Source organism: Ictalurus furcatus, chromosome 7 (genome assembly GCF_023375685.1).
Source record: "Ictalurus furcatus strain D&B chromosome 7, Billie_1.0, whole genome shotgun sequence".
NCBI lineage: Eukaryota > Metazoa > Chordata > Actinopteri > Siluriformes > Ictaluridae > Ictalurus > Ictalurus furcatus.
The window spans coordinates 27,392,199-27,415,617 of NC_071261.1; the positions used below are offsets into that span (position 1 = coordinate 27,392,199).

Sequence of the window (23,419 nt, forward strand, 5' to 3'; positions counted from 1 at the left end):
TCAGGACAACAGACATGACATGTTCATATTTCAGGCACTTGCTGCACAGTGCCTGTTGGTGTATAATGCAGTGTAGAACAACTGCTGGACCTGCTTTTAACTCTTCTAATTATCTTTGTACCAGCGCAACCAGTCTGTTTTTTTCTGCCTGTCATAGATGGGACTCCGTCAGTTGTAATGCCTACCAGTCGGCTCCATGGTAAACGAGCACGCTCAAACGTGTCGCACAGCTCCTGAAAAATATCTTCGGATGTGGTGCGGCCTTGCATTAGACACAAACTTAGCAACTCTCCTGTCACTTCGAACTTCTCATTAATACCCCTTATGAAAATTACGAGCTGAGGATTGTCAGTTTCATCTGTGCTTTCATCAAGAGCCACAGAGTATGCAGAGAAAGCTTTAACTTTATCACATAAGTGATCATAAATGTCACTTGATAACTCGCTGATCCACTCCGCCACCGTGTTAGCCGATAGCGCTATATTGTTGAACAAGCTCTTTATTTCTGGACATAAAATAACCGCAACTTTCATCATGCAGTCCTTCAGAAACGGGCCTTCAGTGAAAGCTTTCCGGCTTTGGCGATTAATTCACTCACCACATAACTTGCCTCTACTGCAGTATCAGCTAGCTTTTTGGCTTTATGAAAAATACTTTGCTGAGATATAAATCCTCTCTGTAGCTGTGGCTCGTGTTGCCCTCTCATCTCCCCCATACTTCTCGTACTGCTCTCCATGTTTAGTCCAATAATGACGCTTGATATTATATTCCTTTAAAACTGCAACTTTTTTGTTGCATATCAGGCAGGCAGCATTTCTATTACACTAAACAAAAAAAAATACTGGGTAGTCCATCTTTCTTGAAACAGTCTGTGTTCATCATCCACCTTACGTTTTGATTTTGACAGGAACATCTTTGTTCTTCAGCACCTTGTGTGCATTTTGGCCAATTTTGACCTTTACCATAACAAATGAAATGCATTTAAAAAGAAAAACAGAATTGTGTTTTTATTTTAATTATTTCAAAAGGGTGGCTTGAATTGGCATGGAAGCGCTATAAAATATCATTAGATTTGGCGGGCCAGATTATATATTTTTTTTTACATCCCGTCACGGGCCGGACTGAGGGGGAAGCGGGCCTGAAGTGGCCCCCGGGCCGGGAGTTTGAGACCCCTGAAAATGATCAGAACAGTAACTTGATTAATTTTAGGTTTGAGTCAGTTTTCCTAACTGCGATCTACATTTACTTCATTAGTAGTGATTGTTAAAATGACTCAGTCCACCTCTGACAGAACTTAATCATTTACATGTGAGCAGATATACTGTATTCCATTTTAAAATCTTACCTATCATTTAAATCATGCTGTTGGGAATTAATCCATACATAAAGAAGTACTGATTTTCTTTCTTTTTTTTTTTAACACAGTGAGACCTAAACCTGTGGTGATTACTTCAAGGTCAAATATGTAAATAAAGTCAAGAGAAAAGCAATATGATCTAAAATACTTTTATTCATAACTTATTTTAGAGTTTAAAATCACGTCCAATGTTTGGATCTGTTTAAATAAAATAAATAAATAAATAAATGCATACATGAATAAATAAAAGATCACTGTCCCTGATGCAGGTAACATTACATCACAAACGTTAGGGTGACCATATTCTGGTTTTCTAAAAAGAGGACACCTTTTGTTTTAATTTTTTTACTACATTCTTTTGAATATCCATGGAATAAAATAAAACATTAGATGCCACGAGTGTACCTTCTGCCATTATTTACAAATTTTACTGGCCATGTATACGATAATGTAATGTTATGTAATATTTATGCAGAAATAGAAAATTCTAAATGGTTTACAAAAGTTCAAGCAGCACTGTAGGTACAAACATACCAGCTGACTAGGGCGTACAGAGGCTGAAAGCACTGTGTGGGGACTCGGGACTTCTACACTTGAAAATACAGGTTCATTTCTTCCACCAGCGTCATCTGCAAATTTAACAAATATATATATTTATATTTTCTTAAAAAGGCAACTGAAGTAAGATTTAGATCAGAACTAGATGAACAATTAAATAAATAAATAAACTTTACTATACAGGCCTTTAATATCATGAAGTCTGTGCACGGCTGTGTCTAGTGATCTGATGTTACAGACAACACCAAAAAAAAAAATCTAAATCTTCTTAAAAATATAAATTAACGTGAAAAGAAGACATGAATTGGATTTTAAAACTTATTTTGTGTATTTTGTCATAAATCTTCTTAATGAAAAATAAAATACACTTAATTGTCTGCAGTTTGGTTCTCAGATTAATTTATTCATTTTTAAAAATGTTTATATATTTATACTGAGCAACGAGACAAATTCACTGATTATAGCTCAAGTGCAGCGTCGTGATATGAAGTGATTTTGATAAAGTGACTCATCAAAAGATCGTCACTGATTAACTTTAGCACTTTGCTCTGTTCCATTCATGTCAGCGTTGAAGTCTCTGTGCACTTCCCAGCTGCCACTTATACGGGACACAACATTAATTTTATTTACAACAGTTAATGACTATGGCTGTGTGGCATGACCAAACATTACAGTTTTATTTGTCAGCCTCTATACTTTACTTCCCTGAACTGTGAACTAATTTTTGAAACCTAACCAATTAGCCAGCTAGCTAGCTACCATCCAACATTGCTTAGCCTAGGTAACTATCTAATAAACTATCTAGTGTGCTGTTGTAGCTAACTAGCTTCCTAATGTTAGACAAAGAGAAGTTAAGTGACAGTGATACTAATGTCCTTTGAGATGTTAGTTAAAGTGTTGAATAGGTATCTACCATCGAAGCTTAAGTGGACGAGGACGGTAAACCGCACTGTCTATACACCTGCCATTTGGAGATAGAAAGAAACGGTTACGCGAGTTGAATTTAAAACAAACCGACTCGGCTGATGGAGCGCTCTGACGTAGATCAGAGATGATTGACAGGATGGGGAACTTCAAGGGGCCAATCAGATTTCATCTGGGGCTGGCCAGTGCTCATCTGGCCCCACCCCTGGATCTGCCAGTGCTTGAAGGAAATGTCAATTTTCTAAACTGATCTAAAAATAACAATTAGAGGATTTTCTGTTTAGGTTCTCTTTAGGTTGTTACAAAAAAACCTGCAACGTTCTGGGAAGGCTAGTTTTTGTTTACATAAAAAATAACCTACAGAAAATGTAGAACATTATTTGGTTTCCAAAAAACGGGAACCATATGCTAATGTGAGGGGAACGTTCTGTGTTTGCTGGGTATAAGCTGGAATATCCAATCAAATCCAATCACATCCAATCACATCAGCCAATTATTCAATCCCATGATATGTTGAGAAAAAGTTACATGAATTTTTGATGCGCATCGAGGAATTTATTCAGTAAATGTGTTTCCATCGTAGTTTATGCGCACGTTTTATCAAATAAAAATATTATCTGCCTCAATTGAACACAATTTTTTTACTGCGCATTTTGGTGATTTTATTTGTATCTGGTGTTTCCATCCAGCATTATGAGATATCCCAAAATTTGCATAAAAATACGTTGAGTGACATATGGTTACTGACTTCGATCTGTGTGTGTGTGTGTGTGTGTGTGTGTGTGAGAGAGAGAGAGAGAGAGAGCGAGAGAGCTGTCTGGCTGCACTGTAACACACCTACAGTATATGTTAATAATCATAGCTCACACAGCTGATGTTATTTTTCATTTACGTAAACAATAAGCTAATATTATGTGACTTACATTTTAGACTCAATATTGTCTGTTTTTGCTCTATTTCACCAGCAAAAATAGTTCCAAACAAATCCACAGCAGGTCCTGCTCCTTTTTTCCTCTTAATTTATTTTGTTCAAATGGGAGATGTCTTATTATTTAATTTATTTTCACAAGGGATTTGTTTTATTTATTTATTTACACATAATGGTTTCAAGTTTCAATTATAATAGTGTTTGTTCAAACAAAACTCTTCTGTTTTTATTCCTTCAAGGGTCACTGTAAATAATAATAATAATAATAATAATAATAATGATAATAATAATAATAATAATACCAGTAGTAGTAGTAGTAGTAATAATAATAATAATGATAATAATAATAATAATAATAATTATTATTATTATTATTATTATTATTATTATTGTGTAATACCGTGAAACGGTGATATTTTCTGAGATGGTTATCGTACCGTTCAAATCTCATACCGCTGCAACCCTACTCTACTCACCCATAAAAATAAATTGATGTAGAGTAGAGAGAGATTAGAGACCTGCATCATCACACAGCAGTTATTTTCTGACCCTCACTTCAATCTTAGTGAAGCTTTACATTTAATATCCCTATTTTCATTCTCATCATTTTACTAACTGAAAATTGTAAAATAATTTGAAAGTAGTCATAAGATGTTTAGTGACATCACAGAGAGAGTAATACTGTTTTACTGTAGAAGTGATTAGTGTAGTAAAGACTTCACATCCTGAACTTGTGTTTCATTTCTAGTAGAAAAACCTAAACCTCAACTCACATCAAGCCTTAAAGGAGCTGCACTGACAGGAAACTCAGTGATTCTGTCCTGTACACTGAAGCCGCAGTCTGCTGGATGGAAGTTTTACTGGATCAAACCCACACAGAGCCGTCAGACTGAGACTGAAACACACTCCTACACCATCAGCTCAGTTAGTGTCTCTGATGGAGGTCAGTACAGGTGCAGAGCTGGAAGAGGAAACCCAGTCTACTACACACACTACAGTAATGAACTCCAACTAAAAGTTATTGGTGAGTAAGAGACTTTCTGTTAAGTGATTCTGCACAACACTGAACATATAAACAACATGTGAGCAGAGTCACAATATAGCAACATTTACACAGCTACATACAGAGAACTCTTTCAGCTAAATCATGTTATTAAAGTTAGAGAGAGACAGTGTGAGCACAGCTGAGCAGGGCACTAGTTTAGCTTTGGTAGAAAATGTTCTGGGTGGTTGCTTGGCTTTCGCTAGGTGGTTGCTAGGGTGTTGCTAATTGGTTGCTATGGTGTTCTGGGTGGTTGATAGGCGGGTGCAAGTGTGTTCTGGGTGGTTGCTATACGGTTGCTAGGGTGATGCTAGGCAGTTGCTAGGGTGTTCTAGGCGGTTATTAGGGTGATGCTAGGCAGTTGCTAGGGTGTTCTAGGCGGTTATTAGGGTGTTGCTAGGCAGTTGCTTGGGTGTTGCTATGCAGATGCTAGGATGTTCTGGATGGTTGCTTGGGTGTTGCTAGGTGGTTGCTAGAGTGTTCTGGGTGGTTGTTAGGCGATTGCTAGCATGATGCTAGGCAATTGCTAGGGTGTTCTGGGTGCTTGCTAGATGGTTGCTAGGGTGTTCTGGGTGGTTGCTATGGTCAATTAGTATTAGTACACTGCTAACATGAATTAGCATGTTGCTAGCATTAATTAGCTTGCTGCTAGCATGACTTAGCATGTTGTTAGCATGTTTTACCATGCTGCTAGCATGAATAAGCATTTTGCTAGCAAGAATGAGCATGCTGCAAGCATGTTAACGTTCCAATACTTTTAGGCTTCAGGCCGTGTGTACTCAGGTGTGTGTGAGTTTTGACAGTTGGAGCCAGGCTCTGAACCTTCCCTCAATGTAAGAGACAGGGTTTTTTGGGGAATTTTCATCGCCCGTAACGGGAATACCGGGAGTCCATTCACTTCGGAAAAATAGAGCCTGACCAGTCTGATCAGCCTGAGGCACTGTGCCTAGTTTCTTGGAAGTAGCTTGAAAGCTCAACGAGTTATAACAGTCAGAATTTTGTAATGCAAGTCAATGGGAATTTTGGTCACTTTGAGCTTCCGTGCTGGGAATACCGGAATTCCGATCACTTTGAAAAGTCGCAGCACACCTCTCCTTAATAAGCCGATCGATTTGTGTGGAAGAATAAATAAATATATAAATAAACTTTTAGTTTAATCTCTTATTTTGCTGACTTCACACTGAAAACTGTCACTTAAAAATATATATATATTTTTATACTTAACAAAAATAAATATTATATTATTATTAACAAAAATGCTAATATGATAATTTAATTATTGAAATACATTGAAATATCATAATTATACTAAAATACTTTATTAGATCTGAATTTTGCAATGACTTTATTTAGTTTAAATAAGAAATTTGAGTATTTTGGAGGAAGTGAAAAAGGTTATTTGCGCATCATTATTTCAGTTGTTCAGTTGTAATTAAATGATGGTTTGATAATGTACAGATGATTTATGTGCACTGAATGTGGTTATCTTCAGAATTCCATCTGCAAATGTTCTTTCTGATTTAATAATACTGCTGAGATCTAATCTGTGTATTATATCAGTGTAATTTTCTTACAGAGAGTCCTAAAGCTGTGGTGACCATAAAGCCTGATAAACATGTGTTCAGAGGAGAGACTGTGACTCTCAGATGTGAAATACAGGGAGGAGGAGACACTGAGTGGACATACAGCTGGTATAAGAAAGATTACACTCTCCACCCATCCCGCACAACACAGGAGTTCAGCTTCAGCTCAGTTATAACTGATAACAGTGGTGAATACACCTGCAGAGGGAGGAGAAGCAGTGACTCTCAGAGATCAGAGATCAGTGATGCTGTTACACTCACTGTATCAGGTGAGTGTGTGAGTTTGTTTTATCTTGTCATTAATTATATGTAACAGGATTATCACTCTGTATGATTTTACTTTATTTTATTTTTACATTTGTTGTAAATCAGATGCAGCAGAGGCAGTAGTGAGTGTGTCTCCACTGCGCTGGCTGACTGAAGGAGACTCAGTGACTCTAAGCTGTGAGGTTAAACACTCCTCTACAGGCTGGACATTCAGCTGGTACACTGCTGTTCCCTACAGAAACGGCTTAATTGAAGTAACAGGCAGTCGTGGCAATGTCTTGTATGGTTTAGAGCTTCTCTCAGACAGCAGCAGAGGATCTGGAGGCTCCTACACTCTCACTAATGTTACTGTGAATCACACAGGAGTTTATATGTGCAGAGCAGAGAGAGGACAAAAAGTCTTTCACACACGGTACATCAACCCACAGCCACTGTGCATCACTGGTGAGTAAATAAATCAACAACAATGGTGTGTGTGTGTGTGTGTGTGTGTGTGTGTGTGTGTGTGTGTGTGTGTAGGGGGGATGGAAGGACAGCAGATAAATAAATTGGGAAACTGAAACTTTTACTGAAACAAACTGAAGCAAAAATCAGAAACTTTTACAGTTGTGTAATCATTATTATCTGATAATGTTTCATGAGCATTTTATAAACTCCAGTAATGACCAGTGAATTACTAAAATCTGATTACTTGATGATTTATAAACATGTCTCAACATAATGTATATTGTTAATAAATAGTGAGCATTAAACTTTAAACTGACAGTTTATTATTCAGTTACTCATCCTACACCGTGTTCAGTAACTACTAGGAAAGGTGTGTAGTTACTAAATCTGAACTCACTGCTGTTTTCTCAGACTTTAAAGGATTAACACTGTATGACACTCGTGTATTTTTTTGTTTTAAATTTTTTTTACATTAAATTTCTTTGAAGATAAGACAAGTACATACTTCCTAAGCATTCTTATATATTGCTTTATTTGCCATGCTCATGTTTAATCTGTTCCGTTCACAACCATAATATATAACGTGTGTGTTTCAGGTGAATCTCCTCCAGTGTCTCTGATCATCACTCCCAGCAGAACTCAACACTTTACTGCTGACTCTCTCTCACTGAGCTGTGAGGACCAGAGTGACTCTACTGGATGGACAGTGAGAGGATACACACACAGTGAGGAACTCTTTGATTGTTCATCAGTTTCAGGATCTACATGTAACATCAGCCCCCTCTCTACATCACACACTGGAGTTTACTGGTGTCAGTCTGAATCTGGAGGACGCAGTAATCCTGTCAACATCACAGTGCACAGTGAGTCTTCAATGTTCTCATCAGTAATATATTAATATACATACCTGGACCTAACATTTACAAAAAATCAAGTATTGTAAAGAAATGAAGTGATATTCTCTCTGCATCACTCTGCCTTGGTTAACATAACTGCATAGTTGTACATTTACATAACCTTAATACATGATGAAAACGTTAATGTATAAACTACATTCATAGTTAGTTCTTAAGTTACTTCCATGTTCTTTAAGATTTATGATGTTACTTGTGTTGCAGGCAGGAGAGCACTATTAGCTACAAAACCTAGACATGTTCTATATATCTAACTGGTTTAATGTGAATGTTACTATTCATAATATTCAATCTATAACTTAACTCCAGTTAATTTATTAATTCAACATGAGCTTTGAGTGACTTATAATTGTAAAATAAATAAATAAATAAATCAGCATTGAACCACAAGCAAAATAGAATAATAGAAAAATGTAGATAAGTGTAGTAGGAGCCTGGGGGTCATATTAATGCTACATTGCATATTAAACAAAAAGTTACATGGATTTGCCAACCATATAACAGGTGATTCCTTACAATGCAGTTTTTTGTAGATTTCTAGGCCTATTGATCAGTTTGTCATGTAAGCTCTTTCTTGTAGCTGCCATAATTATGACCATAATTTATGATCCATACCAAGTCCCAGGGAAAATATATACAGATCTGGAGTCAGAACAGACGTTTCCACATCTACCATTCACAGACATTTACATATATATCTAACACACGGTCCATCTCTGTACACGGGCAAGAGTCTGAGGGCTTTAGTGTACAGAAACCTAGCAGTATGAAGTAAACTGCAGTATCACTTTATCTAGCTTTATAAATTAATAAGCTAAAGCTAGCCAGTGAACTGTGTATCCTAGGTAGATATGTAGATATGGCCAGCAGATATTTATTATTCATAAAACCAAAGAGTAAAGCAACAAACAACAACACTGAACATAAAACCTCTGCACAGCTGTCTCAGACTACTGCTCAGATATTTTATTTAGCTTAGCACATATTGCTACAGCCAACATCTCACCTGATTTAAAGTGTTCATTACAGACAATGGAGTGTTTTGGAATATTATTTTTTCATGCTATTGTCACATCTTCCACAATCTTTTGGTCATAAATATAGCAGTGTGGTCATACAGCAATGCCACATGAAACAGCTAGATAGGGGTCTGAATGTTAGAATTATACCTGTATTTTAGACACTGTGTGTTTTCAGTGTTGTCTTTCTCTTTCCTACAGATGGTGATGTGATCCTGGAGAGTCCTGTCCATCCTGTAACTGAGGGACATCCTCTGACTTTACGCTGTTTACATCGCAACTCAAAGATCTCAGACTCTGGTGTTGATTTCTATAAAAATGATTCAGTTCTCCAGTCCCAGACTACAGGAGAGATGACCATCAGTACTGTCTCAATGTCAGATGAAGGTTTCTACCACTGTAAACACCCAGAGAGTGGAGAGTCACCGAAAAGCTGGATTTCAGTCAGAAGTGAGGAAACCATGTCTTCTTACTTGAATTAGAGTTGTAATAATATAAAATTTCAGTATTCAGTGTTTAAATGAATATTTGGGTTCCCTTCTTTCTCTAGCTTCAGCTTCTGGATCTTCTGGTGTAATTATAGGACTGAGTTTGGCCTTCGCGTTTGTCATCTTAATGATCGTACTGATCCTGCTGCTGCACTTCAAGAAGAAAAAAGGTTTGATGATCAGCTTTTTATGTCCATAGAACAAGGAGGAAAAATTAATTTCATGTTTCACCAAATATACTTATGTGTAAGAGCAATGTTTTAACCTGTATCACTGCTTTACTCTGTTGAGAAGGTGTAGAATATCAGACTCCTTCTACAGTACATCAGGACACCAATCAGCCTGCAGGTCCGTCTGCAGTAACAATAAACACACCAGATTTTGTTTTTGACATTAGTTAACCTTTTCCTCTAAAGTCTTTATTGTTTCTGTTTAAAAGATGGTGATAACATCTACGAAAATGCTGATATCAGGACCACAGGTAAAGTATATCTAAATTTTTGCTCCTAAATGTGAGATAGATTTGGCAACAGTCTGTTTCTGTAACGACTATTTTATTCTCTTCTAGATGATTCTGCAGCTGGAACCAGCAATATGATCCACTCACAGGATGTCCACAGAAACAAGACACAAAATGGTAAGATACTTCATGAAACTAATGTCAGATCTTTTTAATTGCCTTTGTTGTTTGATGAGAATGTAAAATAACTTCTGAATCATTTTCCTCAATAAATAAATGACCAAGTATAATATTTATGTCTCATTTGTTTAATGGGGTTCTCTTTATCTATCTCTTATTTAGGACTTTTGTGAAAATCTGATGATATTTATGCAGAAATATATAAAAAAAAAATTCTAAAGCTTTCACAAACTTTCAATCAACACAGTATATAAACACTTTTACTTTCAAAACAACAATGTCTTTCCCTTGCTCAAGGGCCCAACAGTGGCAGCTTGGCAGTGCTTGAACTCATAATCTTCTGATCAGTAGCCCAGTGAACCACTGAGCTACCACTGCACTAATTGGTTATACATAGTTTATTAATGAGCAGTGCATTTGAAGATGAAAAGTAGAATAAACAATTAATGTATTGCCTCACAATCACACTAAATCAACTGGAAACAGATTTAGTTCATGTGTGTGCGTGTGTGTATGTTTGTGTGTGTGTGTGTGTGTGTGTGTGTGTGTGTGTGTGTGTGTGTGTGTGTGTTTTAAAGGAAAATTCAGTAACTAGTTTAGCAATATTAGATAATCCAGTACCACCAGCATTAGGATTTCTGCAAGGTACAATCTACTGGAATAGAAACCAGAGGTTATGCTTTGCTCAAATGTTTATTAACAAGCCTGCAAAGTTCTGGGAAAAATCTTATTAATAGATAGATTAAAGATTAACACAGAGTGCATCATAGTGAATCATAGAGGTAGTGCCATGGAGAACGCCTGTGTGGTAGCTAGTGGAATTGGATTTTTATTTTATTTTATTGTTATACAGCATCATATATTATAGAGTTTGCTTAGTGATTCTGATACAAACATAAAGAATGGGAAAATAAATCTGTGTTTATAATCTTTTATAGATGCTGCTGCTGGACTGAGTGATGTGACTTATGCTGATATTGAACTGAAAAACATAAAGAAGCCAAAGAGAAAACAAGGTGGGACTAAATTCTTTCAAAATATGTATGACCACTGTTTTAGATTTTATTTTACCCTTACACCCTTTAATTATTTGCCAGTTATTCATCTTAAAGCATCGTATTCAATAACTGCTACGAATCATTCAGTAACTAAAATGAAAATAACAGAAGGTAATAGAGTGTAATGTAGTTATGGAAGTTTAAGGGGTTAATGGAATGGTATGTTTTATCTTAGCGAATGCTAAATCAGTGACTGTTTCCCATTAGGAAAGAGCAGTGAGGGAGCTGACACTGTTTACTCAGAACTGAAGCAGAACACAGATAAAGGTAAGATGAGCTTAAAGCGTATACACAATCTCTCCAGATAACAGTACTGCTTCAGCAAACGAGATATTTCTACTACATTTACACTCTTAAAATAACTCTAATAACTCTTAATGCTCTTGTAGAGATTTACAAATGTGCAAACAGATGAAGGCACAGCAATAGAAATCACCCAGAGAATAGGCAAGGATTAATAGCCTGGAAGTCAGAACAAGGACATAATTTAACACATTATTTGGCAGTATTTCAATAATCTTTTCACTATTATCACCATTTTTGTATCACTCAAATCAAAGACTGTAGATATGCGTGGACATTGTAACAGGGGTTAAGCAGCTGGTTGCAGCTAAATTTTTAACCGTGGTGATTTTCCATTCACTGTACATTTTAGATACATCTCCATAAATTCATTTAGGGAACAGTGTTCTGTTAATTTTACAACTTCACTTGGCCTCGATATCTCCCCAGTATTTTTCCTTCACAATAAATGCATTTTAATAAAATTTCATAAAGGGCATTGTTGATGAGGCCATGGACAGTTTCGGGATGAGCTGATCATCAGCTAGACTATAGCACAGAAAACTTCATCTGACATCTTTCAAAATTTGTACCAAAGATTCACTTTGTTGATAAATTTGACAGTTCTGTAGTAAAGCAATGTCTTCTTCTGTAACCTGTTCTAACAGTCCCTCTGGGTGATCTTTGTAGTTTTTCTGGTATGTGGCTCATTTTGATGCCTAAACTAGCTCATTAACTAGCTAGCTAGCTGCTTCATAACATTAGCAAACTGAAACACCTTGAAGGGGGGGATGATGAACAGTCTAGCTAAATTAGCTCACTAGTGAGATGTCGTAATAATCCAGTTCAGATATTAAAATTGCCAAGTCATGTCAGATTTAAATTATTAATTATTAATAGTATTATTATATTATTACATTTAGGTGGCTAGGTTAACCAGTCACTCCTCATATAGTGTGTGTGTGTGTGTATATATATATATATATATATATATATATATATATATATATATATATATATATATATATATATATATATATATATATACAGGCAGTGCCATGGTGTGGGCCTGTGTGGTTGCTAGAAATGGATTTTTAATTTATTATACTTTGAAGAAATGGTAACAGCAGCATGATATACCAATATACTGCTAAGGCAACTATGGGGAGCTACAGGGCCAAGACGTGAAATGTCCTTAAATGACCAAACTAATTACCTAAAGTGAATCCCACACAGCTGCAATTCACTCCACGCAAAAATAAGCACTGACTTAAAATAGCAGCATTATGGGGATAATATATCTGTGTGACACGAGATTAAAGATTAGACTTGACTGATCTGCTAACTAAGTGTACTTGTTTGTATGCAAAGTTTTGTTTTTTTTTGTTTTTTTTTTTCTGCATCATCCAGTGGATAATTTTGACCATTTAATCTTATGAATATAACATTTGTGGGAAACATTTGATTGTGTTATATTCAGAATCTGGGACAGTTGGACAGGTAACTGTAATTGGTTCAGGACTGTGTTGTAGCGTGTGATTTGTAGAAGTTTTCTACAGGACTGTGACACAAACATGAAAAGTGGGAAAACAAAGCTGTGTCTGTTGTCTGTTTTATAGATGCTGCTGCTGGACCAAGTGATGTGACTTATGCTAATATTGAACTGAAAAACCAAAAGAAGCCAAAGAGAAAACAAGGTGGGACTAAATTCTTTCAATTTATGTATGGCCACTGTTTTAGATTTTATTTTACCTTTACACCCTTTAATTATTTGTCAGTTATTCAACCTAAAGCATCGTATTCAGTAACTGCTACGAATCATTCAGTAACTAAAATGAAAATAATGGAAGGTAATAGAGGTAAGTGTAATGTAGTTATGGAAGTTTAAGGGGTTAATAGAATGTGTGTTTTATCTTAGCGGATGCTAAATCAGTGACTGTTTCCCATTAGGAAAGAGCAGTGAGGGAGCTGACACTGTTTACTCAGAACTGAAGCAGAACACAGGTAAAGGTAAGATGAGCTTAAAGCATATACACAATCTCTCCAGATAACAGTATTGCTTCAGCAAACAGATATTGTTACACTGCTTTTACTACATTTACACTACATTAAGTAATATGGCAGATGTTCTTATAGAGATTTAGAAATGTGCAAACAGATGAAGGCACAGCAATACGAATCACCCAGAGAATAGGCAAGGATTAATAGCCTGAAAGTCAGAACTGGGACATAAGTACCATAACGACACGGATTTAAGAAATTACTTGGTAGTATTTCAATAATTCGATGACTGTATTTGGCTGGGCATCATAACAGGGGTTTCAAAATGAAGCGAAAAAGTCCTGTGAGGCCCTTTAGTGGCTGGTTGCAGTGCAATTTAGACCAGTTCTATATTTCTTTAACTTTCAGTTTAATTCTGGTCTAAAAAACTATTTTAGTTTTAAACACATAATCAAAATTGATTTACTGGGCTGGATTACAACCTTGCACTTGAATGTAGTTGGTAATTAATGGGGCAATTATCAACGTATGCACATGAGTACAAAGAAAATCAGTATTAATGAGAAAAATTGGCAGGAATTTTTAGTTCAGTTTGGCCTTCAGAAATATTTACACATAACCATAGTAAATGTCTGATAAATGGCACCCAATAATAGTTATATCATTAATAACTAAATGATATAAAATGTCCTTTGTGCGTAGGTCCATGAAGAAAGTCTAGAGTCTCCAATCAAGAATTGTTGAAACAGCTGAAGAACATATTTACATATTTATACACATATTTTAGGGGGCACATTGTAGTGTCTGGAAAGCTTGTTTTTTGCTTAATACAAAACTAAGCATTGTACCAACTCCTGATATGAATGTTAAAGGAGGAATAGGGAGCAATTTTAAAATTATATTTCCTTTTGTTCACAGTGGGTCAGAATTGGCTTTATCCAGGTTAAATTAAGCTTCCAGTATTCAGTCACTGGATCAGAATAATTTATAAGCTGGCAGTGTGGATTACTAAGTGTTCACTCGTATATTGTAATACTGATCTTAATGACAAATAAAACATGAATAAAAAGTATATATTGTTTCACAGTAAAAACTAGATTTTTCTTACATATTTGTCAACATTTAATTTCTTACTGTATGTGAATTATTTTATTGAAGTTAAGATTCATTCATGTTTTTTTTGTTTATTTACTTATTTATGCTATTTACCTATTAGTGGAATAATCAGATATTTTGTCTTCACTGCTTTAAACAGTCAATGATGCAGTATTGTCTTTGAGTGAGCGGCTCATGGTCTTTTGGCACATGGACTGATATTGTGTCTAATTTTATACCTTTAATATTTTTTTTAGTTTAGTGCCTCTATAATATGTAAAATCATATATATTTTTAAATAATTATGTAATACTATATATATTTCATCCTAAAAAATGTAAAGTAATAGATGTAAACATTTTGTGTAAGATAATGCACTTTCTTTTGTTTTTCTCTGGTTTATTGATTTCATCCAGCAGGATGTGTTAAATTTTACAGGAACAAAAGAAATATAAGTCTGTATACATGCTATGTGAAGAGCTTTGAATAAAAATTACTTTTAGCAAAATCTTATTATGGAATTTGTATGATTGTGTTTTGCATCTTTCATTATTCTGTTCTCATGTATTATTATTATTATTATTATTATTATTATTATTATTATTAAGTATTATATTCCAAACTATATATTTAGTATATATTAGTGGTGAATATTATAATATTTTGTCTGGCCTCCATGATTTTTAAGAACAGCACCAACTCTTCTGGACATGGAGTGAACAAGTTGGTGACATACTGCCACGTCTATCTTTCTCCATTCTTGGAGAATGAGCTCTTTCAGAGCCTGGATGCTGGACGGAGAATGATGCTCGACCTGTCTTTTCAGAACTCCTCATAGGTGTTCTACTGGGTTGAGGTCTGGTGAAAAACTTGGCCACTGAATCACTTTCACCCTGTTCTTCCTCAGAAATACAGCACTGACCTTGGCTGTATGTTTTGGGTCATTATCATGTTGAAAGAGTGCACGGTGACCCAGAGTGCAGAGAGATGGTAGCATCTTCTCTTTCAGTATTTTGCAGTATATCTGTGAATTCATGATGCCATCAATGAAGTGCAATTCCCCGACACCTGCAGCACTCATACAACCCCACAGAAGAACACTGTCACTGCCATGCATTACTGTGGGTACCATGCATTTTTCATTGCACTCTTCCCCCTTGCGACGCCATACAGTTTGGATGCCATCAGTTCCAAAAAGATTTACCTTTGTCTCATCAGACTAAAGTACGGAGTCCCAATATTCTTCACCTTTGTCAACATGGGCCCTAGCAAATGCTAAATGGGCTTTTGTACGCAGGGGCTTTAGCAGTGGCTTCCTTTGTGGACAACATCCTTGCATGCCACTCCTGTGCAGCATACGTCGTATCGTTTCACATGAAACAGTCACCCCAGTTTGGCTTTCTGCAGCTTTAGCTAACTGTGATGAACTTGCATGGTGATTTGCCTCAACTCTTCTTAGGACAAAACGCTCATCTCGAGGTGTTAATTTCCATGGACGGCCTGGAAGTCTCAGAATGCTTGCCACAAGTCCATATTTTTTAAATTTTTGAATAACTTCCACTACTGTATTCCAACTAATGAACAATGTTTTACTAATTTTATTGTAGCCCTGACCTTTTTTGTGTAAAGAAATTACTCCAGACTCGTGACATTTCTCTTTCATGTGGTGCCATAATTGTCAGGTTTGAATGGGAGGAGATTTTATAGGTTAAATACCACCCTTAATTGTCAGTTATCTTGCAGCCACCTGTGTAATGATTGATTTGACTCATCTGTTATTTCATTGGGGTGTACTTATTTTCGCACCATGTTCTTAAATCACTTTGTTAAAAAATATTCAGTTTTGTTTGTTTGTACTGACAAATCTCATTTACAACTAATAAACTAGAGTTGCTGGAATATTTTATTGTATAGAGTCCCATAGAAAGTATTAATTATAAAGAGAGACAGATGATTTTCTGAGACATCTGTTGGGGTGTACTTATTTATACAGAGCACTGTATGCGTGTATGAGGATAAAGCAGTAGCACAGTCCCAAGTGTACACCCGAGGAAAAGGCTACCAACTGTGTGTGTGTGTGTGCGCATGGTATTATGTAGCTGTGCTGTCCCGGCCGGTGGCAGAGTGCTCTGTCACACTGAGGTTTAATCAGTGCTGGTTGGCTGTATGTAAAATGTGTGTTTACTTTAAATGAAGGTCTGGAAGTCAAAAGGTCTGTTTTGTATCAAGTGGACATTTTACACAATGGGGCAAAAAGAGACAGTGAAAAGTGATAAATAATAATAATGATAATGAACATTCTCAAAGTTTTATTTTACCTTCAGCTTCTAATGTTCCCATTACAAATATTGCAATACCCAATATCCATGTCTTCAAAAGCCAATCAGAAATTCGGGTAAGCTTTGAAATGTTTGAAATGCAGAAAGCACAGAGATGGACACTTATGGCCAAAGTTTTTGGGACGGTCTCTGGAGGCAATGGAACACTGTGCTCTCACATAAATACAATACCCAATCAGAAAAGCAGGAGTTTGTGCTAAACAAATCAAGCAATATTTAAGTAGCTACCTAATATAGAAGTATAAGTATACAACTAGGCTAAAGATATTCAGTCTCAGATTTTCACAACTCCACACTTTTCAAGGTAACATACATTTTGTATAGTAACTTGAAACCTACATTGATTTTGCCCAATCAATTATTGTATCTAATTCTGTTTACATGAGATGTAATATAAAAACAACTGATAAAGGACAGATTTATTCCAGCTTTAATTCAACAATGAATTTGAGAAGCTTCTGTTTGGCCAATTATCATAATTAGGGGTTAATGGAAATGTGCTTGAGCCTGGGCCTACCTTTAGAGCCAATGCTTTTTTGCCTTTGAAACCATGGAAAATACTGTATAACTCAACCAAAACCCCAGAAAAAAACAGTGGACAAGTCTGGTCCCTACTCAGGAGTCATTTCTAAACAACAGTACAATACAGTAAGTCTTGGGACCACACAGACACTGTGTCATTCAGGAAAGATGCAAAAATTAACTCCAAGGGATGAACACACTTTGGCCCAAAATGTTTAATTGAACCCCAAGACAACAACAAAGGAACTGGAAAAGGAATTCCAGATGCTAAGTATCAAATTGTATACAGCCATCATCACATACAGCCATGTTACATCGTCATGACCTGAAAGGGTGTTGCACAAGGAAGAAGCCCATACTCTAACACCGTCAGAAAAAGCCAGAGTGTATTTTTTTTATATAGCTTTTTAAGAAGTGTTCTCTGGTAAGATTAAACCAAAAAAATTTCAATGTTTGGCCATAATGATCAAATGTTATGCATGTAAAGCTTTTAATTCAAAGAACATCATCCCAAGTGTGAAGCGTGGGGCGGCAGCATCATGTTGTAGGAGTGTTTAGCTGGAAATGGGACTGGTGCACTTAGAAAATAGATGGCATCATGAGGAAGGAGAATTATCTAGATAAACTAAAGCAACACCCCTAGACATCATCAAAAATGTTAAAGCCTGGTCATTTTCTAGCAGGACAATGATCCTAAGCAAACCTCCAAAGATTTAACAAAATGGCTTACAGACACCAAAGTGAAAGTAATGGAGTGACCATCACAAAGCCCTGACCTGAATTCCACAGAAAACGTGTGGACTGAACTGAAAAAGTGCATCCAAATGAGAAGACCCACAAACCTTTGTCTCTTATTTTGAAATGACCTCTTATAGAAATAGATGATGACCCTGATGAACTTAATACAGGAAATGTATGGTAATAAAAAATAAATCTGTGAAGATATTTTTGTAAAATGGAGGAAGAAAAGCTTGATGACAAAATAAGTGAACTCACACTGTAAGCCACACAGTAAGCCATCCTGACAACATTACTGTCACCTGTTTAGACTTACTGCTAACTTTGAAAGTCTTCCTTTCATTACTTAGAAGATCCCTATGTGTCTGGTCACATCAGGAAATTAGGCCTGTTGTCTCACATCAGTCATTTTGGATCTCATTTACATAAAATAAAATACCCAGGAGTTCATATCTAGTAATGAATGTTGTGATTAATTACCATTATTGCACAGAGTGTTTACTCTTATTTGTTTTTCAGCAAATATGTGACTTTCACGTTAAATTAACAGCAGTTAAGACATGAAACATTATTGTGGTTTGGTTTCTATTGTAGTTGAGCTGTGTGGCCTTAACCAGTGAGAAATGAGGAAATGCTGCCATTCACATTCTCAGAAAAGCCAAAATTAAAATAGTCCCACATGCATGTTCTCACTACTGCTATTTTGTTGAAAATTGTTAACAGTAATCAGTAACTCAGTGGAGGTTCAGTGCCACTGCGGCCTTCAGCAGCACCAGGAATCTGTGGAACTGTCACAAATTCCCCCTCAGTGCACAGCATGTGTCCTGCAGTGAGTGCTGCTGTGCTTTTGTTTATGATTTACTCTTGTTTTGTGCCTGCTTTTTTATTTGGATTGTTATTATTATTATTATTATTATTATTATTATTATTATTATTATTGATCTGCTTACTGTGATGTTGCCTTCCTGTATGTTGACCTCTGCTCGGAATTATGAAAAATATTATCCTTTAACAAAGGACACACTGAGTTTAGTCTCTTGTGTCCTGTTTCATCAGAAACAGACAGATAACACACACAGACAGCAACATTCAGACCATCAGACTGTGACTGAAACAATATATTTGCTCCCTTAGAGAAGTGTAAAAATTCATATGTCCCATTCAAGGCATTTTTCTATCAGCTCTAACAGTAAAACTGATGATCTACTCAAACCTTCGGCTAAAAATAAAAAACATAACAGCACACCAAGAGTTTCCTGACTGCTTACAGTATGCTGATCAGTTGCTGTTATTCGTGTCAGCAAAATGAAGACATAAAGACTTTTTAGCCTCATTTACAGAAACAACATCATCTCTCTCTCGCTCTCTCTCTCTCTCTCTCTCTCTCTCTGAAGTCTGATTGGTGTTTAAGAACACAGGGAGTGTCGAGGCTTTAACACAGACACTTCTCATTCAGTCAGTCATCAGTGTGACAGGATGGAGCTCCGTCCACTCTGTGTGTTTCTCTGTGAGTATTAGTCTGTAGTTAAGGTTTGATACTGAATTTAGCATGAACTGTGCATTCTGCTTTGTTGTGGTGTGTTTACATTCGACCCAATTTATTTTATGAGTAAAATATTAAATAGTCATTAAACAAACACTGTTTTTAGCAATTGCATGCTGGTGTCTCTCACGTGTGCAGAACATTAAAGCTGCTGTTATGCATTGGCAGTCGGTATTTCTTTAATATTTTACCTTTTAAATTTGTTTGGAGATAGTTTTTGCACTCTGTCATCTGCAAAAGTGAAGAAATTGCTCATGTAGATATACTATAAAATGCTGCAGGGCGTAGCATTTAGCAGGAGACTGTGCCAAGCAGTCAGAAAATTACGTGACAGTTTCTAAATGAGAGACATTTATATTAATAGAGACATGGCACTGTGTTCAACAACAGAACAGAACAGAAGCTGCTTTGAATAAATCTATTTGTGGATTTAATATCATTATAACATATAGAGTGTGAAATTAATATAGTATAAGTTTTTTGGCAACATGACAACATTTTTTGCCTCTACATTTCTTGTAACTTTAAGTGTGAAAAAAAAATAACAGACACTTGTAAAGTGGAACAGCTGTTTATAGCAGCTATAACACAAGTAATAACAAGAACTAACTTGTGTTTTGCATCCTGTGTTTATCACACAGCACTGAACATGACTATAAATGGTTGAGAAGTACAGAATATACAGTCTCCTCCCAAACTATTGGAACAAAAAGGCCAATTCATTTGTTTGCACTATACACCAAAGGCATTTGGGTTTGAGATCAAAAGATGGATATGAGATGAGAGTTTAGGATTTCAGCTTTTATTTCCATCTATCTAGATGTCTTAAACACATAAAACAAACCTTTTCTATCAGACCACTCAATATTTACTCATAGGTGAGCAAGAGTGTGTACTCTTGCTCACCTATGAGTAAATACTAAATATTTGGTTGCATATCCCTTGCTTTCAATAACTGCATCAAGCCTGTGAGTCAGTGACATCAAATAGTTGGTTTCTTCTTTTGTGATGCTTTCCAGGCTTTTACTACAGCTTCTTTCAGTTGTTTGTTTCGGGGGGTTTTCCCTTCAGTCTCCTCGTCAGGATGTGAAATGTCTGGTGATTGACTTGGCCAGTATAAAACCTTCCACTTTCCCCCCGATAAAGTCCTTTGTTGAGTTGGCAGTGTGTTTTAGATCATTGTCTTGCGCATGATAAAGTTCTTCCTGAATAATTCAGATGCATTTCTCTGTAGATTGGAAGTCAAAATGTTCCTGTAAACTTCCTGTAATTCATTTTGCTTCTACCATCATGAGTTCCATCATCAATAAAGATTAGTGAGCCTGTTCCAGAAGGAGCCATGAAAGCCCAAGCCATGACACTACCTCCACCATGTTCCACAGATGAGCATGTTTTGGATCATGAGCAGGTCCTTTCTTTCTCCACACTTCAGCCTTTCCATCAGTTTGGTAGAGGTTAATCTTGGTTCAAGAAATTTTGTGGCCCATCTCTGTATTTCTTTGCGAATTCCAATGTGGCTTTTTGATTCTTAATGTTCACGAGTGGTTTGCATCTTGTGGTATGGCTGCTATATTTCTGCTTTTGAAGTCTTCATCGAACAGTGGTTGTGATACTTTCACCCCTGCCCTGTAGAGATTGTTGGTGATGTCCCTGACTGTTGTATGAAGTCAGCATTCGAGTCAGCATTTTTATTTATATGACAGAACATTTTCTGTGAACACTGGAAACTATCCTTCTTTTAAGTTTAGGTTATCCTAAAACATGGTCTCCCTCTGGGTTCTATTCTGGGTCCTATTCTGTTTTTGCTATACATGCATGCTTTTGCTATATTTGCTCTGACTGACAGAGACACGCTGGAGCTCTGTCAGAGTGACCATCGGGTTTTTGGTCACCTCCCAGACTAAGGCCCTTCTCCCCTTATTGCTCAGTTTGGCCGGGCGGCCAGCTCTAGGAAGAGTCCTGCTTTCTTAATCTAAATGAAAGAAAGTCGGAGATTATTATATTTGGTCCACCAAAACACACAGAGAAGATAACCAGTATTCTTGCTCTTTTAGCAATAGCTGAGAAAGTGAGAAATATTGGTGTCATAACTGATTCAACCCTTAGCTTTGATAAACAGATCAGTTCTGTTGTTAAAGGCAGCTTTCTTCAGCTTAGGATGATTTCAAAGCTAAACCTTTTCTTAGTTTTTAAAAATGTAGAGATAATTATGCATGATTTTATTACATCTAGATTGGACTACTGCAACTCACTCTATGCATGTCTCTGTCAGTGGAAACTGTCCCGCCTACAACTTGTGCAGAAATCTGCAGCCAAATCTGGCAACAACAAAAAAAAGGGGAGCATATTTCTCCTGTGTTATCATCTCTTCACTGGCTGCCTTTTCAGTTCAGGATTGATTTTAAGATTTTATTATTTGTTTTGAAAGCAGTACATAACTTGGCTCTACATTATATTACATATCTCCAAATGCCCCTAAGTCTAAGCAAAAGTCAAAGGGCATTCTCTGTACTTGCTCCTAAATTATGGAATAATTACCCACTTTATATTCGCTTGGCCCCATCAGTGGAGATTTTTAAGTCTAAGCTGAAAACACATCTTTATTCATTGGCATTTGAATTGGGGGAACTCTGAGTACTTGAGATATTTGTTCTGATATTGATCACACTTTGTATATGCAGTTCTTGTTGGAGTTTGTATTGCTGTTGATGTGTGTGTGTGTGTGTGTGTGTGTGTGTGTGTGTGTGTGTTTGTCATTTTACTGTTTTTCAATTTCCTGGTTGTGAAGCACTTCGGTCAACTCTGTTGTTTTCAAATGTGCTATATAAATCAGTTGACTTGAGTTGTTTTTTGGGTTTCTCACAATATTTCTATCAGCTGTTGTTTTTTTTGTTTTTTTTTCCTTCTCTGACCCATTTGGTGTCTGTTGTTCAGTACACCAGGGGTTTCTTTGTTTTCTATTCAATTTCAATTTCATTTGTTCTATTGGCTATGCCCAGTGTTTGTGCAGTGCCTCTGGTTGATTTTCCCTCTTTTCTCAGCTTCAAAATGGCTTGCATTTCTCCCATAGACAGCTCTCTGATCTTCATGATGGCCTATCCTTTTTAACAACAAATGCAGTCTTCACAGGTGAAATTGAAGGCTAAAACCATAGTAAATGTTCAGAGCTACAGGATTTATTGTTTAAACAATCAGCCAAACAAGACACAACTGGGAAACAAGAAACACCTGTCAGTCACGTGTTCCAATATTTTTTTGCTTGCCTACAAATTAGGTGGCCTGATACAAAATGTGCTGTGTTCTGTGTTGTTTTATAAATACCAGGAAATAAAAGCTTAAATTTTGAACACTCTTCTTATATTCCTCTTTTGATCTCAAACCCAAATGTCTTCAGTCTACAGCAAAAACAATTGAATTGGCCTTGCTGTTCCAATAGTTTCAGAGGGGAATGTAGTTCATTTATAAACTGAAACTTTGTAATTGGTGGTAAATTACTGTGGTATAAAAGTATTCAAACACTCCAGAACAGGAAGTAATTGGAAAATCATCTACTTTGGGATGGTAAGAGTAAACCTGTTCTCACTGGGCCACATCACACCACCCTGTTGTTCATTAATTTCCTATAACAGCACACCCCCAAGTGTTTTATCTTTTAATTAACCTGTCATTTCTGT

General features: G+C 36.3%; 1 protein-coding gene across 1 annotated transcript in view; it reads left to right on the forward strand.

The window, feature by feature from the left end:
• LOC128610338 (carcinoembryonic antigen-related cell adhesion molecule 5-like) overlaps nt 1-16,376 on the forward strand; it is a 42,452-nt gene extending 26,076 nt beyond the window's left edge. Inside the window, exons 7-20 of the mRNA XM_053629585.1 lie at nt 4,516-4,791; nt 6,386-6,661; nt 6,765-7,103; nt 7,703-7,969; nt 9,241-9,489; nt 9,590-9,697; nt 9,822-9,875; nt 9,967-10,008; nt 10,096-10,164; nt 11,106-11,183; nt 11,433-11,492; nt 13,127-13,204; nt 13,458-13,517; nt 14,211-16,376. Of these exons, the coding sequence (XP_053485560.1) occupies nt 4,516-4,791; nt 6,386-6,661; nt 6,765-7,103; nt 7,703-7,969; nt 9,241-9,489; nt 9,590-9,697; nt 9,822-9,875; nt 9,967-10,008; nt 10,096-10,164; nt 11,106-11,183; nt 11,433-11,492; nt 13,127-13,204; nt 13,458-13,517; nt 14,211-14,218 (1,964 nt within the window). The 3' untranslated portion in view covers nt 14,219-16,376. The remainder of the gene's footprint in view (nt 1-4,515; nt 4,792-6,385; nt 6,662-6,764; nt 7,104-7,702; nt 7,970-9,240; nt 9,490-9,589; nt 9,698-9,821; nt 9,876-9,966; nt 10,009-10,095; nt 10,165-11,105; nt 11,184-11,432; nt 11,493-13,126; nt 13,205-13,457; nt 13,518-14,210) is intronic.
• Nucleotides 16,377-23,419: the final 7,043 nt, after the last annotated feature.